The sequence below is a fragment of the Vulpes vulpes genome, chromosome 1 (genome assembly GCF_048418805.1).
Source record: "Vulpes vulpes isolate BD-2025 chromosome 1, VulVul3, whole genome shotgun sequence".
In the NCBI taxonomy this organism is placed as follows: Eukaryota; Metazoa; Chordata; class Mammalia; order Carnivora; family Canidae; genus Vulpes; species Vulpes vulpes.
In genome coordinates this window covers 94665461-94684812 of record NC_132780.1, presented here as the reverse complement: position 1 = coordinate 94684812, position 19352 = coordinate 94665461, and the positions used below count along the sequence as shown (strand labels likewise).

The following is a 19352-nucleotide window of genomic DNA, read 5'->3' as shown; positions in this document are numbered from 1 at the left end:
TCATGCCTCAATATTAAAATGGAGGGATGGAGAACAAATCCATCTGTTCCCTTCTTTCAGCCATCTCTTTCTACATTTTGGAGCCCAGACTTCTGAGAAATCCCAAAGTCTGTGGATCAGTAAGTCCCTACTAAGTATAGAGTTTACGATGCATAGGTAAAATCTGTATTTACTGAGTGAATAGATAATTAAACAACATAATAAACTGAAGGCAATCTGCTGGATTAATTAGTATACATTATATATTTACATATGGAACATCCTGTGAAACATTAACAATTCAGTGAACAGATAATGAGTGGTTCCCATAGGCAGAGCACTATCCTATGGGAGGGAGGAGAAGGGAAATCAGGAAGGAGCAGACCCAGATAACATGGGGTCAGTACCTTCAAAGAGTTCACAGCAGGTACAATATATGTGTTTTCAGGATCTATGAAAAGAATTAATGTGTACTTGAGTGAAACCATTTTTTTACTCAATATAAGTTTTATGAAAATATTTTCATTGTCTTTTTATGTTTCTTTTTAGCTTTTTAAATAGATTACATTTTTAAACAGTTATTCCTAGCATTATATGGATTAATTTATACATACTGTCACCTCTTTCCCACCCGTGTGTTTCCCTATTTATTGAGTAAGCTATGAAGATAAATGGGCAGATTAATAATAAACATGTGGTGGGTAGCGAGTACTAGTAGATCCAAGGGAGTTTTAGACCATGTAGTTAATAACAGCTCTCTGGCTTTCTAGTACTTTGGAAGCAGCTTTGTTTAACTTTACTGAGTTCCCCAGTACTCCTGTGAGCATAGGCAGTAGCCTGACCAAAAGCCATTCGACAGTGCCTAAAAGGATAGTGACCGGAATGTCTAGTGCCATTCATCATCTCTTCCTCTAATTGGCATCCAACAGTGGTATTAGATGTGATTTTTATAGGCATGGTCTTCACACTCATGCCCTAAAACGGGGTGAATAACATCATTTTGTGTTTCCGATTTCCTTTAATGGCTCAGAAAAAAATTTTTCTCTTGGCTTATATTATGACCTTATAATTATGTGAAGCGTAGACCTTTTTTAAAGCAGTTAATCCAGGACGCCTGGGTAGCTCAGCGGTTGAGCATCTGCCTTCAGTTCAGGGCATGATCCTGGGATCTGGGATTGGCTCCCTGTGTGGAGCCTGCTTCTCTTCCGCCTATGTCTCTGCCTCTCTCGTGAATAAATAAATAAAATCTTTATTTATTTATTTATTTATTTATTTATTTATTTATTTATTTATTCATTCATTCATTCATTCATTCATTCATGAGAGACAGAGAGAGAGAGAGAGAGAGAGAGAGAGAGGCAGAGACACAGGCAGAGGGAGAAGCAGGCTTCATGCAGGGAGCCTGATGTGGGACTTGATCCCGGGACTCCAGGATCACACTCTGGACTGAAGGCAGGCATTAAACTGCTGAGCCACCTGGGGATCCTCAATAAATAAAATCGTAAAAAAAAAAAAAAAATTAAAGCAGTTAATCCAATGGTTTGAACTATGTGTTCAGTTCTGGGAAGCCCACATTCCTGGTGCTCTCCTCACCCCTTCCTCCATCGTGTTTGTTACAGGGCCCAACGTAAAGGCTGTTGCTACCGCTGTGGAACAGATCTACCCATTTGTGTTTGAAAGCAGGAAAGAAATTTTATAATCCATCACTCAACTGGTTAGAACCTAACTGAGCACCTTTTAAAACCTGCCGCACATTGGACTCAAAACAAAAGGAAAACTGGACCAACAGTAATTGAGGATATAGACTCTTATATTCATTCATGGCTGCAGTGTGAGCTCCAGGCCCTTTGGGTTTTATTTCAGACCTTGCTGTAATATAAAAAGGAAGTTTACAAGACATGACATTGCTGCTTTTACAAAAGGACATTCTATTTATTTTCGCAGTAATTCTCATGTCCCCGTAAGCAGAGCTGTCACAGTGTGCACTACCTTAAACTGTTTCGTTAGTGTCATTATTTTTTCCCAGTTTGAGCTAATGTGTTTTATTTGTGAATAGTCTTTTACATTTTTGTATGCTGAATATGGGCACCAAAGAACCTGTAAAAGTTATCTTTTTCAATTGAATGTGCACAAATAAAAGTTTGCAAAAGATCTCTCTTCATATCCATTCTGCAACTTTTATTCCCCATTTTCTATTTTAACAAAAATTGTATTCGTAATTCTTTTTTTTTTTCTTTTTAATCTATGCAAGCTTAGACTTTTGCTAAAGTGTGTTGGCTTCTTTTTGAAGTGTATTTTGTAAATATATGCCACATGTGTATAGTATCTTTTACTGCTCTGTTACCAAATATCGAATAGGAATTTTTTTCTTGCAGATTAGAAATAAAAATGTATATAAATTCTAGGGAGCAAACCAGAGTAGAACTTTATAGGTTAAGCATAATGTTTTCTGTTGCTAATTTAATATGATAGAAAATGTTAACTATCTTTTAAAAGTTACAGAAGTGTAGTTTTAAAAGGCAAGACCTTGTACCTACTACAAGATGGATATGAGAAAGAAGCTGTGATGGGTTGTACCTCATATGTGCTTTTGTTATTCTGGTAAGACTCAACTTTAGTTGTAGGACAGTAGTCATCTTAGGTTGGTGCTGAATGCTATCCTAAGAGTTTTGTCAGAAGTTGATACATTGTGCTATTTTAACAAGAAGTGCCCACAAGCTGCCTCTGTGCCAACGGTATAATTATAATATAGTTCAACTTGAACTTGAAAGCCATTTTGCAAGATGTGTCTTTCCCCTTGCTATGTCTTATTTAATGGAGCTGAAGAGTGACTATTCAGTATCTGGGATTGCTCCTCTGAAAGTTACAATAAATATGCATTTGTGAAACTTTGGCCCTCTGGCTCACCCCCAAGCCTGGGGGCAGTCATACCCGATCAGGCTGCACTTGTGCTACCACTTGGGATTAGGAGTTTTGCATAAGCAACAATAATTTCACTTAGAAATAGAGCTAAGTGGAGAGTCCAATTAGCTTCTTAGTAGTAACTTCATAGAGACAAGATTCCAACACCATCTTCCACTAAAACTTGGATTTCCAAAATGTTTTGAAAGTTTCATGAAAAATTGCGACATCTTGTCCTCCATATTCTAGTTCATTTTCCTTACCATATTATAAAGTCTTCCAAACCTAGCTACATACTGCACTGACCAACATACATTATTTTATACTTATTTTTATCTTTTCTCTCAATGCCTTTCCCTACTGTGCCTCTCACACTTAAGTCAGGGGGGCAAAGGCTAACTTTTATATTTTCTTCCTTGTGAAAGATTTAATTGTGGTTTTCAAGCTTCTCTTTCTCTCTCACTCACTCTTTTTTTTCTACATTATGTTTATTTGTTTCATCTTAAGATCCAGTAGGATAGGATAAACCTCATAAAATATAGAGGAGGAGACAGTTCAGTAAAGAAGTCACAGGTTCTGGGCAGACTATTTTTAAAAATTGAGGTTTTCCACTTAGCTTTAACTAACAGTATTAAGTGACCTGTTTTGTAACATTTACAAAAAAAAAAAATACAGGAAAGGGTCAGAAAACATCATTATATGGCCAACGTGCAGATCCAGATGTTGTAATATTTTCAGTATTCAAGTGACTTGAAAAGTAGGTAGATCAGTAGCTCATCAAAATGCTTTCTCAGAAGAGAAGAAAGACAATCTAACCAGTTCAGGTTTCAGGGCTGCCATGTGAGCATCACCTGGCAAAGTGTCATGGATAACCCTCTAAACTTAACAAAGCTGGTAAGAATGAGCGTGTCTGATGTCTTCTGCTGGCTCTTCACAAGTGCTGTAAATTTTTTTATAAATAAAAACTGTGAATATATACACACAAATTGTAAGTATTCCCCCTTTTTTTTATTTTTGAAAATCAAAGAGCTCTGATTAGAGGCGTACTGGGTAAAAATTTGAAGACAGAATTAATTTAGTTACAGACTCAGGATAATAAAAGAAAAATATTAGAGTGTTTAAGATACTGAAGTTGAAATCACTAGTGATAAACCTCCTAAAGGTTATGAACAGTTTCCTACCCATTTAGGATGAATGGCTAAAACAAGAAATTGGTAATGTGTATATATGGTGTTTGAACTTCGAAGGAAACCTGTAACAGTTTTGTTAAATATCTCACAATCTGTGATGCTTGACAAAAAAAATCATATCAATTACCTATCTTGATTTTTAAAGAATAACCTTGGCATATAATTCCACTGAGGATTCATCATAAATTTCTTAAATTGATCCTCTACAGAACAGACTTTTCCTTCTCCTTCCAAAATAAAAAACGAAAAACTTGTCCTCACTTGCATAGGAAATGTGCTGTGGTACAAATACGATCTCACATCTTCCTACCTGGTAGCTTTCCCTGCCAGTTTTCATTATATAATACATTTCAGAATCAGCACTTTCCGTCATTCTCCTGAGTCTCTGCGATTACACTGTCCCTATTCCTGACATAGATTTATAGGCTTTCCACTTTGTTGTAGGGGAATTACTAGATCATCCACCTTTTTATCAAACTGGAACAGTTCATTAGGGGCCAGTAGGAAGGTTCCAACCTAAACAGAGTTTTGGCTCTTAGGATTCTTCTTCAGGCCAATCATAATGTTTTATTCTTTTTCAAGTTAGGTTGTTCATGTAAGTTTTTGTGTGCCTCCCATAGCTTATAATAGTAATTTAAGGGGTTACTACTTAAGTAGATTGAGATTCTTTATTGTAGATTTTCTGTCATATCCAAAGCGGTAAAATGCCTCACCAAGTCCTAATATTCAACTGGAGAAATGCAGAAGAGAGCAATTCATTGTTGTGTGGGGAAAAACCCAAGTTTCTGGTACCCTTGGTGACCTCCGTTTCATCATAGAGGAGAACAATAGTGAGGGAACTGTCCTGATGTCTGAGTGTCACTCACTACATCTGCAGTCATCTGGAAGTCAGCATCAGTTACAGCCAGTATGCTGTAACCTGAGGTAGTGATATTCCTGAGGAGTGCAAACAATTGCAGGAAACCAATGGATCGCCATTAAGCCATCAAGAAAGCCTTATAAAGAGTTTTAGAAGTTTGACCTAGTAACTCAAACCTAATTGATTATAGAGATTTGGATCAATAACCTAATGGCCTGAGTCCTTTTCTAATGTTTTACTAACAGGCACTACTAAATAAAAATGGTCCCAGGATTTGGAAATTGTCCTTTCTGTTCATATTTTTTTAAATGGATGGGAAAATGTTTATTTTTCTCAACTATTGCGGAATTGTTTCTTTTTTAACATTTTATATATATATAATTCATAAAACAGTATTTTGCATTACACTGTAGTTCATAGTCATAAAATAAGCTGCATAATCTTTGTACGTGTTGAACTATAATTAGGAATTATCACTGAATTCCTAGCCAGAATCCTATCCTAATCTAGAACACAGGTGCAATTATCCATGTTGTGTCCTATTTCTTTTTTACAGAGGCCCAATACAAGTACTGTCTTAGTGGGCAAAAAACTAAGCTTGTGTTCAAGCCATGTAATATGTGTCTGAATAATAAAGCTGCAACTGGCCTCTGTACATACAAACCTTAAGGCAAAAGTTGATCGCGTTACTAGTTCATAGTTTTTCAAAGGCTGCTCTGTGAAAAAGGTGGAAAGTGTTGAACTAGCCAGTATTTTTTTCACCTGGTATCCTACGCAGAGTAAGAAAGAGACCACTTGGGATCTTATACCTCGTTTACCTTTGGAGAGGTGGAGGTTAAAGTTTGTCTTTATAGTTTCAGGGTGTCTTTTTAAAACTAGCTTCGTGACACTAAGGAGAAAAACATGGGAGTAGGCAATGTGTATCGGTACAAAGACACCCTTCTAATTGTTCTTGTACTTTGTCAACATTTGAGGCCACTAGGTCTCCGGAGAAAGCTGCCTCGGTTGCCCCCTACCACATAGCTTTTGACACTCCAAGAGCTGCTCTTGGGGTTTTCTTTTCTGAAGCTGTTTTGGCACTAATTCCTCTTGATGATGACTCATAAAACAAATGTTGTTTTTCACATAGTTCCTGAAAGAGAAAGAGGCACTAATGAAAATGTCATTCTTAGTCTATAGTACTTAGGGGGGAAAAAAAGGTACAGGCTATTTTTTTTTTTTTTTATTGCTTTGAGGCCTTAATATTTTAGCTGAGCCAAAAAGACATTTCTATTGCAAAGCCTTGATGTGTCATGAAATTCACTATACCACCGAACTTTGGTCAATCTCATGCAAAGCGTAAGGTGAGGAGGGTGACTTCGCAGAATACCATCAAGGCATTCCTATCTGCAGAGTCCAAGGACAGGATGACATAGAACTAATGGAGATAATATCCCAGAGCCCATTTTATTTTTCCCTCTTCTCAAACTAGCAATATGCCAGTATTTATGCATACGTTGTCTGCCTTCGCCATTATCAACTTTCTACTGCATCAAATTCTTTTCTACAGCATTATTCCCATCAGCATAAACGTATGCCCTAGTATTTTATTTTTATTTAAAAACAAAGTAAGGTCATCTCTGAACCTCCTCCTTCAAAAAAATTTTCCTGTAATTTAAGCAGTTACTCAAGTGGCCACAGTGTGCCTGGTACTACGGTAGGTACTGAGAGAGTGGCTGTGGACTCCTGCTTTCCAGGAGCTTACCTCTTAAAGGACACAAGTGCATAAGCATATAATTTCAAGTCGTAAAAGTGAGAAAAGTAAACAGAGGAAAAAATAATGAAAATAGTCGGGTGGGAGATGACTGTATCATACCGCTGGCATCACTCAGGGAACATTTGGCCGGAAACAAGGAGGAAGCCCCGTGTTTACAGAGCGAGCATGGCTCGTACATAAATGACCAGTGAGATGAGAGCGGTAGCTGGCGGCCGTAGAGTATATGCATTTTATTCGAAATGTAATTTGAACCACAGGACTTGGGGCTGAAGAGTGGCATTTTTTAAAAGATCAACTGCTGTATGAGGATAGACCCTAGAGGGCAGGGGCTGGAAGACCAATTTAGAGGTTAATCTAGTTCAGGTAAAAGATGGTAGGGACTGAGCATGGTACTGGTTGAAAATGTCAGATTCATGGTATGTTTTGTTAACAGATGTAACGAGACTTGGGTAGAGGTGGGCTTTATCATGGATGAGTCCTAGGTGTCTGGCCCGAGGAGCCCCTTGCACAACCCCCAAGCAGAAGGCCTGTGGAGGAACAGGACGGGGAATCCAGGGTTCTGTGTAGGTCCTTTTAAGCGACAGATGCTTACCAATGATGTAAAATAGGCAGATCTGGAAAGTGGAAAGTCAGGTAAAAGGTCAACACCTAGAGGTACACATTTGGGAATCATCACTTTGGCTTATAATGCCTTAGGGACAGATCTAAGAAGTGAATGTAGGCAATATCGGCACAGTTCTAAGGACTGAGTCCTGGGCACTACTGTACTTAGTGTAGAGGAGGAGGAGGAAGCAAAAGATACCAGAGTGACTAATGAGGTAGGAGGAAAAGCAGAGAAGTGTGATATTCCAGAAGACAAGTGGAAACAAATGTTTGAAAGTAGGGAGTGTGAGGAACTGGGCGGGTGCTCCGGGGAAGTCAAGTAACAGGGACTGGGGTGTATAACGTGGAGGTCATAAGTAGCCTCAGCAGAAAGAAAATGAGAAAGTCCGAGTGGAGTTTAAGGAAGAATAGGAGGTGAGGACAGCGGACTGGCCGGACTGGCCGTGGAGAATGAGCAGCCGGCAGGGAAGAGTTCGGCACCTGGAGGGCCCTGGGGTCTGGAGGCGCCCCCGACGGCGTGATGACCTCGTGGAAGGGGAGGATCGGTGACGGAGAGCTGGCCTTTGCCGTAAGACGGGCTGGGGACATGCAGGAGGGCGCTTTACCTCCACTTCTGCTGTTAGGGAACTGAAAGGGAGGGAGGGGTGCGGCTCGAGCAGGGTGGGCTGAGAAGGAGCCGCTGGAGAGGAGGGAGGTCAGCTCCGGGCAACCGCTTGCCTGCGGGACGTTCCCGAAGACCTGCTCCGGGAGGCTTAGGTTCGAAAGCCGAAAGCCAGGCTGTGGGCACAGTTGTGTGTTTTCCTCGGCCACATTCAGCCCCTCGGATGCAGGGGAGAAATAAGCAAAGAAACAGTTTAATCGGCGTTAGGTTGTGCCTGAATGAAGAGGCAGGAAGGCAGGGTAAAGGGCCTGAGCAGAGCAAGTGAGGACACGGCTACTCCGCGGATTTTAGGTCTCGGCCAGGCCGAAGACTGGCCAAAGTGCAGCTACTCGAGAGGGTTTGCTGGGAAGCGGAGGGCTCCCAGGGCGAGCAGAAGTGCCGATGTAGGATGTGACCATCCTGTTTGCTCCTCTTCCTGGCAGAACTCCAAAGTGGATGGTAGCCGACTTCCTCACTTCAGGAACTTCCTGTCCCTCCTCAAGCCTCAATCTTTCTGTCCTCTCACTCCACGGAGACTGTGCCTGACAGACCTGCGCTCACCTCCCTCTTGGTACCTGACCTCTCCAGAGCATTCGGCACCACCTGGTCCCACCTTCCTAGAACACTTCTTTTGGCCTCAGTGATACCATGGTCTCCTGGCCTTGCTCCAAACTCACTGTCACCTCCTCTGCTTGATCGCCAGATGTTGGATTAACCCAGGGCTTGGTCCTGGACCTCATTCCCTTCTCTCTGCTCTCTGACTAGATGTCATCTACTCCACAACCTAAACATTGCCTACAAAGGCATGGCCTCCACAGTCTGACCCTATCCCTGAGGGTCTCCAGCATCTCAGACTTGTTATATATCCAGTGGCTGACTCATGGTACATCTACCTGATGCCTAATGGACATCTCAAAATGAATGGATCTAAAACATCTCTCCATCCCTGAAACCTAGGTCTCTTTCTGGCTGCCTTATCTTAACCAGCCATGCAATTTCTCAAGCTAAAAATTCAAGTGTCATCTTAACGAATTCATTGCCTTACTCTTATACTGAAGTCATTCATTCATTCGTTGAATAACTTTATTGGAGATCAATAAGCCAGTAAGGCTGATAGAGAAGTGGTCTGAGAACTAAGTCTTAGGGCATGAAATCTTTAAAATAGTGGCTTTCCAAGATGGAACCAGCAGATGTTGACAGAGCGGCTGATAGCAGACAACCAGGAGGCAGGTCCCCAAAGGCAGGGAAGGAATTATTTCAGGAAGAAGGGCATGCTCACCTCGGTCCAGATCTGGAGATGGTCGCCATGCTAGCCATTAAGATGAAGAATGAGCATTGACCCCTGGGTTTGGCAATATAGCAGTAAGTGGGATGTTAGAAAGATCAATTTCACTAGAGTGGTGGCCATTAAAGTCTCACTGGAGCAGGTTCATGAGAGAACGGGAAAAGAGGAACTGATGCCCATGTATATTCATTCTAGAACTTTGCTATAAATGGTAGCAGAGAAACAGCAGAAGTTAAAGAGGAAAATGGAATTAAGACCATATTTTTTTTTAGTTGGGGGAAAAATCATACAAGGTTTCCATGCTGGGGAGAAGTTGAGATCCAGTTAGGTAAAATGTGCGTGACACAGGGGTGAGCAGAGAAAACTGTTGGAGAATTGATGAGAGCGTAACATAGGAATGATGGAGCTAAGAGAGAGAATCCAGAGGGATGATGGTGTATTTAGATACAAACACTAGTGTGTGGGTTGGTGTGTAAGGTTATGGAAATGTGTCCATTCCCTCCATGAAGCCAGATACAAGGCCAGCAGTGGGAGTGAGCAGGGCAAAGGAAGGGGGTAGGTTTCCAGAGAGAGAAAGTGGTATGGAGCAGTTGTCTGGGAGACAGGCATTAGCAGGCACCCCCAACAATCCTGATTTAAAATGAGAAAAACCCAACGTTGTGCTTATGTGCTTTCTCAGCCACGTTCACTGTGTGGCTGCAGAGGCTCACTCTGCACACCTCAAAATGTGGATCAGCTCGCACCACTCCCTGCTAAGATATTTTAGTTGCTTCCCATTGTACTTAGAATGAAATCCAGGGGGCACCTGGGTGGCTTAGTGTGGCAAGTGTCTGCCGCTCTTCCCTCTGCCCTCCCCCTTCTCCTGCTGTCTCTTGGTCTCTCTTTCTCTCTCTCTCTCTCTCTCTCTCTCTCAAATAGATAAATAAAATCTTAAAAAAGAAAGAATGAAATCCAAACTTTCTAGGCCTGCAGGGCTCTGCACGCTAGTCTCCACTGACTTCCTAACTAAATCTCACAGATTCCTTGCTGTTCCTGGAACAACAACAGGTCAAGTGTGTTTTGGACTAGCCTTTGCACTAGCTGTTCTCTCCATCCCAATTCTCCTTTCCCTATCTTTGCTGGATCCTTGTTATCATCCGGATTTTATCTTAAGCGTTACCTCTCAGAATCACATTCTTAGATCACCCACACAAAACTAGCCCCCAAATCACTCCCTGTCTTACCATCGGGTGTTTTAATTCTCGAGGCATTTTTGCTCTCTGAGTAATGTCAGACCTTGAACAGTGAGTGCCTGGCACATAGTAGATGTTCAGGAAATATCCATGGAACAAGTGAGTTTGGGTGAAAGAAGGAATGAATGCCCACATACAATAAGCCATAGAAGTGAAAGCTTAACTAAGTCTCAGAACTAAAATATTTTCAAAACAGTAACTTGTTCATTTTCTCTCTGTTTCCACTTAAACGGAGAAGCATACAAGTCACAGCTGAAATAGCAAATATGGCAAACATCCCATTGTGAGTTTGTAGCTGGCAGGGCAGACGCTCGAAATAAACTCCTTTCAAATTACATTATTGCTGAAATCTTTTCTGACCTCTCAGCTGAGTCACTGTTTATTTTATAAGAAACTTAACAACCTTGGAAGGATATTTGTTTTCCCAGCCTTGCAGAAATGGAAGTACAAGAACCCGTCGCCAAACGTGAGAAAGAAAGGAAAATGTTGAGCAGCATATAGTACCGACTTCGAAGTTGATTTTTCACACTAGAAATCGTTCCCTTTCTCCCTCCCCAGACAGTTGTTAGGATATACTCGCCAGGACTCTCTTTCCCTGGTGACAAAACTGGATTCACTCTCCTCATTAACTTCTACGTTTGGGAAGACTTCCCTGAACACGGCCAGCGAGCTCACCCCGCTGCGCGCCGGCACCGCCCGGGCTGCCCGGACAACCTCTCGTACTGCTATGTCGTTCAGCTTCTTGTGTATTTTTGTCTCTGACATTTCCCTCCGGGGAACCTTGTTTTAACATACACATGCTACACATACTTTGGCCAGTTGACACCGTTCAGGCTGCTCACATTTTCATTTTAAAAGCCTTTGCCAACTGGCTGCTTCAAGCTGAGACAACCCTAGGCCCTGCAGCACTAGAGGAATAGGAGCCAAGGTTTCCTCTCTGCCCTCACAACACGCCTGGCAGGTGCCTTCACTGCTGCTGGGAGTTACACCTGCAGGATTATGTTGCCCCCTTACAGATCTTTTCTCTGTATTGGACCTCCTCTCTACTCCTGTTCTTCAAAACCCAGCACTCATGTGGTCTGTCTAGGGTTGCCAGTATTTTGGCTTTTGTGCTTCCCTTACTTTGCAGTTTATAACTTGAGGTTTGGATTTATGACTCCAACGAGTGCATGACTCAACAGTAAACGAAATGTGATTCTTTCAAAAACATTTCATAACTCGGAGTTTTACTAATTTAGACAGATGCCTTCCCCACCCCGATTCTGAATAAATTTTGCTGCATTTTAGATAGCCAAATCATAGGTTGCTAGGGAATGCCTTATTCTAGGTGTCTACTAGATATAAAGATGGGCTTTTCTTAAGTTTTATCCTCCAGTTTTTATTTGGTTTGCAACCTGATACATTCCGACAGCCCCACATGAAAAACAGATCTAAAAGATTCTTAACCTTAACTCATCCAGACTATCCATTCCACTTTCAAGTTAGGCTTTTTAAAAAAGAATTCAATCAAGAGCAATGACAGAGTAGGTCCTTAGTTTTGTTCAGCTCATTCATAATTGCTTTCTCCCTGCCTCCACGTTGTAGTCAGTGTTGTTCACAAGAATTTTAACAAACCTTTATTTTTAAAGGCATTTCACTCCCCCAACTAATAAACATAGTTTAAAAGTGCATACAATGCACAAGGTGGACCCGAGAAAGATCCCAATTGTCTCCTTTGCCCCTCAATCATCTTTTCCAGTCCAGCTCCATGTAGCTTCACCCCATCCCTGCATGCCATCCAGCCCCCATAGTCTCCTTTTTTTTATTTTTTAAGGATTGTATTTATTTATTCCTGAGAGACACACAGAGAAAGGCAGAGACACAGGCAGAGGGAGAAGCAGGCTCCATGCAGGAAGCCTGATGCGGGACTTGACACCGGGCCTCCAGGATCACGCCCTGAGCCGAAGGCAGGCATTAAACCGCTGAGCCACCCAGGGATCCCCCTAGCCCCATCGTCTTCTATATGATTTCTTCAATACACTCCCATGGGTCTCCCTCATTCAGCAGCACCCCCTTCCCCTCTCTATATTTTGCTGAAGTCTTCCTTTGAAAATCGGGTAACTTTTCTCCCCTGCTCTATTGTTTTAAACATGCCCCGCTGCCCTCAGCATAAAATCCAAACTGTTTACCAAGCTGGACGAGACCCTTCCCTCTCTGCCCTTTGCTCTGGACTCATCTCTCAATCTCCAACCTGGAATCTGCCCTCTTCATATCACACCAGTGAGTATACTGTCCTCTACGTGTGCATCTTCTGTGACTCCCACATACTCCTCTCTGCCCAGATAACTCCTTCAGGATTCTGCCATGGTATTACCTCTTTCAGGAAGATCTTATAAATGAAATCTTCCAATACATGAGATTTTCCTTTGTGTTTGCCAACAATGGTAAATATTTGCAATGGTCTGTTTTCTTACCTATCTCTCAAAGTAAAGAAGCTATGCATTCTTGGTCTCCTATATCCTCAGTTCTTTCCTAGTACAGTGTCCAGTGCCCAGGAGGTAGTCAGACAAGAGTTGAATAAATAATATCTGAAGTGGAGGAAGGGAGTAGAGTGGTACAGCCGGTATGTCTCTCCTATGGACCACATACCTGTTCCTCCTCCCATTGCATAGGATGTATTAGACCATAAATTAAATTACATCCTGTGACCCATGGATCAAAACTTGTGCTTTATACCGTTACCCGCAATCTAATCCCCACACACAATGAGTTCAGCATTGGCCTTGCTCACAAGTTATCAAATGAAACAGTGGATACTTTTAAATCACCTGCTGGGAATCAGTATTATGCTAGGCACGGTATAGAGGTTCCAACGAAGGATAATAGACAGAGGCCATTCCTGGAAACCAAAACTTTATAATTTAGTTAAGGAGGTGAAACCACTAGGGTTTTAGCTAAGCAGTATAGAAGAAAATGGGACTGGAAAATGTTAAAAATCCAGGAGAGGGGATCCCTGGGTGGTGCAGCGGTTTAGCGCCTGCCTTTGGCCCAGGGCGCGATCCTGGAGACCCGGGATCGAATCCCACGTCGGGCTCCCGGTGCATGGAGCCTGCTTCTCCCTCTCCCTGTGTCTCTGCCTCTCTCTCTCTCTCTCTCTCTGTGTGTGTGACTATCATAAATTTAAAAAAAAAAAATTAAAAAAAAAATCCAGGAGAAAGGAATGTCCTCCAGGACTAAGCTTATGCTTCAAGGGCTTCAAAGATGAGGATTTGCATCATCTTTTAAGGCATAAGGATGTCAGGTTAAATCTTCAATGATAACTCTGTGTAGGAATAGAAGCAGAGATAAAGAGATAAGTGCCAGTGAAGTAGGAGGGATTCTAGGGAAGAAAATTGTTTCATAGGAGCTAAAAGAGGATTTCAAGATAGAGTAGGTGTGGTGGATTAAATGTGATTTAAAAAAAAAAAAATTCTGTGTCCTTCATCTCATCAAGAGATTAAGTCAGTTTGTATACCCCTTGATTCTGGGCTGTAGAATGTACTTGTAGGATGTGAGAAAGTAACGGGGTACTGCGGTGTGACTTCTAGAACATACACTTTACAGAGCCTAATAGCTCCTGCTTCCATGCCTTGGAAGGCTGCCCTGAGTCTGCCACATGAGGAAGCCACATGAGCCTGCTGGAGGCCAAGGCAGCACATGGACAAGAGAAGCTCCCCACTGAGCAGCACCCATCTCATCACGCAGGTGAGGCTCTCATACTGCCCAGTCCAACTGTCTCTCCCACCCACGTAGGCGCATGAGCCCACCCAGAGGTAACAAGCACGGTCACCAAAGAATCCTGGGGAATGGGGGCAGTAGTGTATTTTAAGCCATGACGTTTGGGGATGGTGCGTCACACCTAAACAGACAACCAGTGTGAAACAGGTGACAGGACAGAATGAGAGAGGAAGAATGACCACTGGATTTGGAGGTCTTCCGTGTCCTGGCATCTGTGTCCCGTAAAAGGCCTTGAAGCTGAATCAAGCTTCCAGATGAATGCATAGAGTCACCAAGGCCTGAGGCTGTTGGTTATTTGAATCCTGTATCTGTAATTAATAGTCTCGTTCAGATTCTGTGCTCTCCAAGAAATCTTGTCAGTTGGCTTCAGCTTGCATAGAGCCAAGCAATGTGCGGATCAGGCCAAGGGGATGGCCAGCCTTCCTGACAATTATATTTCCTCATAAATAAATAATTTTCATTTTCATTGTATTTTTAAGAAAGAGGGATTTATCTATAATTAAAAATCACCCTACAATTTGATATTTAACTTACAGCTTGAATTAAGAGAAAAGTCTTGCTGCTTGTTAACGTGAAATATTTTAAAACTGCAAACCACCCAAAAGTGTGTAAAATATACAAAGTGAAAGTTTTCCAAATCCCACTATAAATAAATATGCACATGCATAGCTACCATCGAATCACCTCTCAGGTTTATTCTTCCCTCAGATAAACGCTGAAGAATCGCTGTGCCCACAGTTCCTGTAGCAATCATACATTTCTCTCTAGTGAACTGAAGGTATTTTTAGAAGAAATTCACGAACTATGAATAAGTAGTACTCTCCCACTGTATTAAAATGTTAGAGCGACCACCCCTACATGTTCAAGCATAATGATTTAATCCTAGGAAGAACAAGTTTCCCTTCATTCTCGGCCTCCTTCCCCGCAGTTCAGCAGTTAGAGCTCTCTGAGTTCTGTTACCAAGAGGAAAGAGTTTTCTAGAGCCCACATCTAAGGTAAGCTGTTTAAACAATCTCTCTGTGTAAAATGTATTGAACCAGTTTCCAGATGTTACCCATAGGAGAAACTTTTCCTTAGCTCATTTTGATTATGCCATATTTGGAATAATTGCAGTGACTTAAACCCAAGGGTATTCCTGATAATCACAGCCTTAGCTGGTGTTTAGGGTTTACAGACAACCTACACGTGTGATAGAGGTAGAAGCTCATGGCTCTGGCACAAGGTGTGCAAGACATTCCAAGACTTACCTGCAACCCCAAACAAACAAACAAACAAACAAACAAAAAACCCCTCCTGCATGGGGAACCTAGAGAGACGAGAGGGGTTCTTTGAACATTACTGAAAAGAGCTTTGAGAGGTTCACCTGTTAGAAAGCACCGGTTTTTCTAATTCCTTAGCTTAGTCACCCAGATTCAACACGGGGCATAAAAACTGGATTTGTGTTCTGAGATAGTTTCTCAACAAAGGTAATATCTTGAAAAAACTTCAGATGTCGGATCATTATTCAGTTGTATGTAAAAGCTGCATTTTTTGACCAGAGCGTCGTTCAGAAAGCACGCACATAATACTTACGCTTTTGCCAGCTCCACTGATATTTGTTCCAAAGAGCATCCTTTTGTCTCAGGTATAAACACAACAACAAAAACCAGGGATGCTAAGCTCATGATTGTATATATAAAGCACACCCACGGCAAGCCAATGAGATCTACAAAGGACAAAAGAGACCGATTAAAAATGTGCTTTGCGTTGCTTTGACCCCATTTGTGGACAGCTGCTTCTTAGGGCATGTATAAAAACCTGTGATTTTCTTTCTTTCTTTCTTTCTTTCTTTCTTTCTTTCTTTCTTTCTTTCTTTCTTTCTTCTTTCTTTCTTTCTTTCTTTCTTTCTTTCTTTCTTTCTTTCTTTCTTTTAATATGTCATTTATTTATTCATGAGAGATCCAGAGAGAAAGAGGCAGAGACACAGACGTGCTTTTCTTGAAACGAGCTCACTCTTCCTCGCCCTGATTCAAATAAATCACTTTAAGGCGGCGGCTTGTCCTCTCCGCCCGACACCTGCAGCCGGGGCTGCTCCCGCAGTCGGGGCCCTGGCGGCTGGCGGCTGCCCCGGGGGGCCTGACCCCACTGACAGAAGCGGGAGGACCGCAGGCGACAGCGCGGTGTTCACTCCAGCCCCTGCCGCGGTGCCTCTCCTGGGGCTGGCAGCCTTTTGCCCAGGTGAGTGCCTAATAACATGCGTGCAGCAACGGTCCTCCTTTCCTCTGTGGGACAGAAACCCAGAAGATAGAGAGTGGGGGATAAAAACAAAAAACCCGACAACGAAAGGTCATTTCATGGAACTTGTCCTGTGTGAGTACTTTCAGTAACGGAGAGCTCACCCCTTTCAGAGACTCTCAGTGCGTGGTGGGCTGCCCTTACCCCTCACAGAGGCCTTCCTCACCCGTCCTGAAGTCTAAGTGTCCCTTTCAGGAGCCTCCACTCCGAGGTAGTGCCTCGCTCCCTGGGTCCATTCTCCATCCCTTCATACCAGCACAACAGCTGCGCACATCCCTGCCTGCACCCCTACGGCTCTCCTGGGCATCTCCTTGCCCCAAACACCCTGAACTCTTGCAGCCCGAGTTGAACTTTTGCAACCGTTCTGCACAGACCACAGGTTGCATAGCTTCCAGGTGCCCTCCCACGATGGACACATGGCAACCCTCTTACAACATTTAAGCAATCCTCTTAAAACACTTTACTCAGAGCTGAGCTCGATCCAACTGTATCATGGCCACTGCCCAGTGAATTGGTTTCCCCAGAACACTCTGCTTTTATGGACATTGCTGAAGTCACACTAAAAGGGCTGGTGTCCAAGGGCTTGCTGCCAAGCAGAACCCTTACTTACCTCTTTTACTTGGAAAACTGATTTTTGAAAGTAACTACAGGTTTCCCCGCTCTTGGACAAGTTTGCATTATGCCACTTCGCTTTTCTGAAAGATCTACGTTAGTACCCGGTTTTGCTAAAGGAGAGAAATCCAAAGAGGATTTTCGCTCTTAGGAACTGGTAGCTACTTCTCTGCTTCAAGCCATCTTGGCTTATGAAAGATTTCCTAGGGACGCTCCAGTTTCAAATAGTGGGAGAAGCCTGTATCGAATTTCAAGCTTAGGGCAGCCCAGGTGGCTCAGTGGTTTAGCACTGTCTTCCGCCCAGGACGCCCAGGGAGTGATCCTGGAGACCCAGGATCGAGTCCCAAGTCAGGCTCCCTGCATGGAGCCTGCTTCTCCCTCTCCCTGTTGTCTCTGCCTCTCTCTCTCTCTCTCTCTCTCTCTCTCTCTGTGTCTCAGGAATAAATAAATAAAATCTTAAAAAAAAAAAAAAAGAATTTCAAGCTTAGTCCAATGCAATGTCATCTACAGGTTCATTCCAGGATTTTTAAGTGAATATGCTTTCCCAACATTTGTTTTAAATGCAGGAGAACCTCTGGATGTGCATTAGTTCATCCTCTACATTAGCTATCCTTCCCAGAGATTTGTGTCCTCTTTTTCTAACCCTACTCATTTCCACTCTTTGTTCTATTTTTTAATTAAAAAAAAAAAATAAGCACAGTTGACACACAATGTTACATTGGTTTCAGGTGTACAACATAGTGATTCATCAAGTTCATACATTATGCTGGGATCACTTCATTTTTTTCTTTTATATTTCTCTTTCTCCATGTGGAAAAACGTGTGTGTGTGTGTGTGTGTGTGTCTATGTGTCTCTGTAAAGGTGAAAGGCACAGGACTTGCATATGATCTGAGTAGAATAGGTGTGGTTGGTGCTGATGAGCAGTTTTTTCATTTCCTTTAATCTTGGGCTATTTCTAAAAATGGGACATAAACATTTGAAAATTTTATGTAAAGCCACGCTTAATAACTCCAAAAGTTAATTTCCAAAAGTAGATATACTAAAAAAAAAAAAAAAGTGGTTGACAAGATTCAGAAGTGCTATATATAGATATATGCCTTTTTGAGTATATATCTACTTTTCCAAATTAATATATGTATTATTTATATCATATACATATATGAAGGAAAAAGGAAAGAAAGGAAACAGCTATTGGTCAATTTTGGAGGATACTGGGGAACTATCTCATTATTTGGAAAACTGGAAAATAAAAATGTTTTAAGCTTTTCTCTTGCCTTTTTTATGGTTCACACATGAGGGCAGGCAAATCACTAAGGAGAAGAAACATCTCCTTAGAGAAGTAGCTTTGATCAAAATTTAGAAGGAACAATGGAATGAAAATAACAGATCTGGGTGATGATCTTCAGAAAAAGCCTCCATTACCAAGTGGGAGGCAGACAGATGATGTGCCTCTGTGGCAGGACTCACCATCATCTGTAAAGGAGTTTACAAACAAATGAGAAAATCTAAATCTGCTCAAGCCTCTAGGTCTAAACAGCAATTCACTGGAAACACAAAGGACCAAACTCTGAAACTGATGATCCAGTTTCTTCGTTAAAAATACGAAGCTGAAAAAAAAAAAAAATACAAAGCTGTGGCGAATCCCGGGGGGCTCAGCGGTTTAGCGCCACCTTCAGCCCAGGGCCTGATCCTGGCAACCTGGGATGGACTCCAACGTCGGGCTCCCTGCATGGAGCCTGCTTCTCCCTCTGCCTGTGTCTCCACCTCTCTCTCTCTGTCTTTCATGAATAAATAAATAAAATCTTTAATATATATTTATATTTATATTTAATATATAATATATATAATATATATAATATATAATATATATATATATATAGCTGTGGAGGAAGAGGGAGAAATGAAGATGAAACCTAAAAATTATAAGAGACATGCCAATCAACTGTAAGTTATGTCTTGGGATGGTGATTCAAGCAAAATCTACAAAAATAATTATCAGACAATTGGAAGAATGGGAATGGGAACACAGACTGGATATTTGATACCAGGGGATTACTACTAATATATTTTGGCTTGATAATGATATCACAGGTATAGTTTTTAAATGTCTTATCTTTTAGAGGTCCACATGGAAATTTTATAGACAAAATGTCATCATGTTTGAAATGTGATTCAAAATAATTGGGGGACAGAACAGGTGGGGTTATAAATGAATTAAGAATGATAACATTAGGGAGGGCTGGCTCCCAGTTGGCCCTGGGACC

The 19352-nt window shown here is 41.9% G+C and overlaps 2 protein-coding genes across 5 annotated transcripts in view; one reads left to right on the top strand and one right to left on the bottom strand.

The window, feature by feature from the left end:
• The window catches only part of TBPL1 (TATA-box binding protein like 1), a 38853-nt gene extending 34987 nt beyond the window's left edge, over positions 1-3866 (top strand). Inside the window, exon 7 of the mRNA XM_025997859.2 lies at positions 1599-3866. Within this exon, the coding sequence (XP_025853644.1) occupies positions 1599-1678 (80 nt within the window). The 3' untranslated portion in view covers positions 1679-3866. The remainder of the gene's footprint in view (positions 1-1598) is intronic.
• The window catches only part of SLC2A12 (solute carrier family 2 member 12), an 86845-nt gene that overhangs the window by 27463 nt on the left and 40030 nt on the right, over positions 1-19352 (bottom strand). For 2 of the 4 annotated variants that reach the window (XM_072720544.1, XM_025997857.2), the window contains exons 4-5: positions 15774-15906; positions 3867-6061 (exon numbers count right to left, since the gene is read on the bottom strand). In XM_072720544.1, the coding sequence (XP_072576645.1) occupies positions 5908-6061; positions 15774-15906 (287 nt within the window). In that variant the 3' untranslated portion in view covers positions 3867-5907. Of the gene's footprint in view, positions 1-3866; positions 6062-15773; positions 15907-19352 lie in introns of those variants that run through there. The other 2 variants (XM_072720557.1, XM_025997858.2) reach the window with 1 other exon arrangement.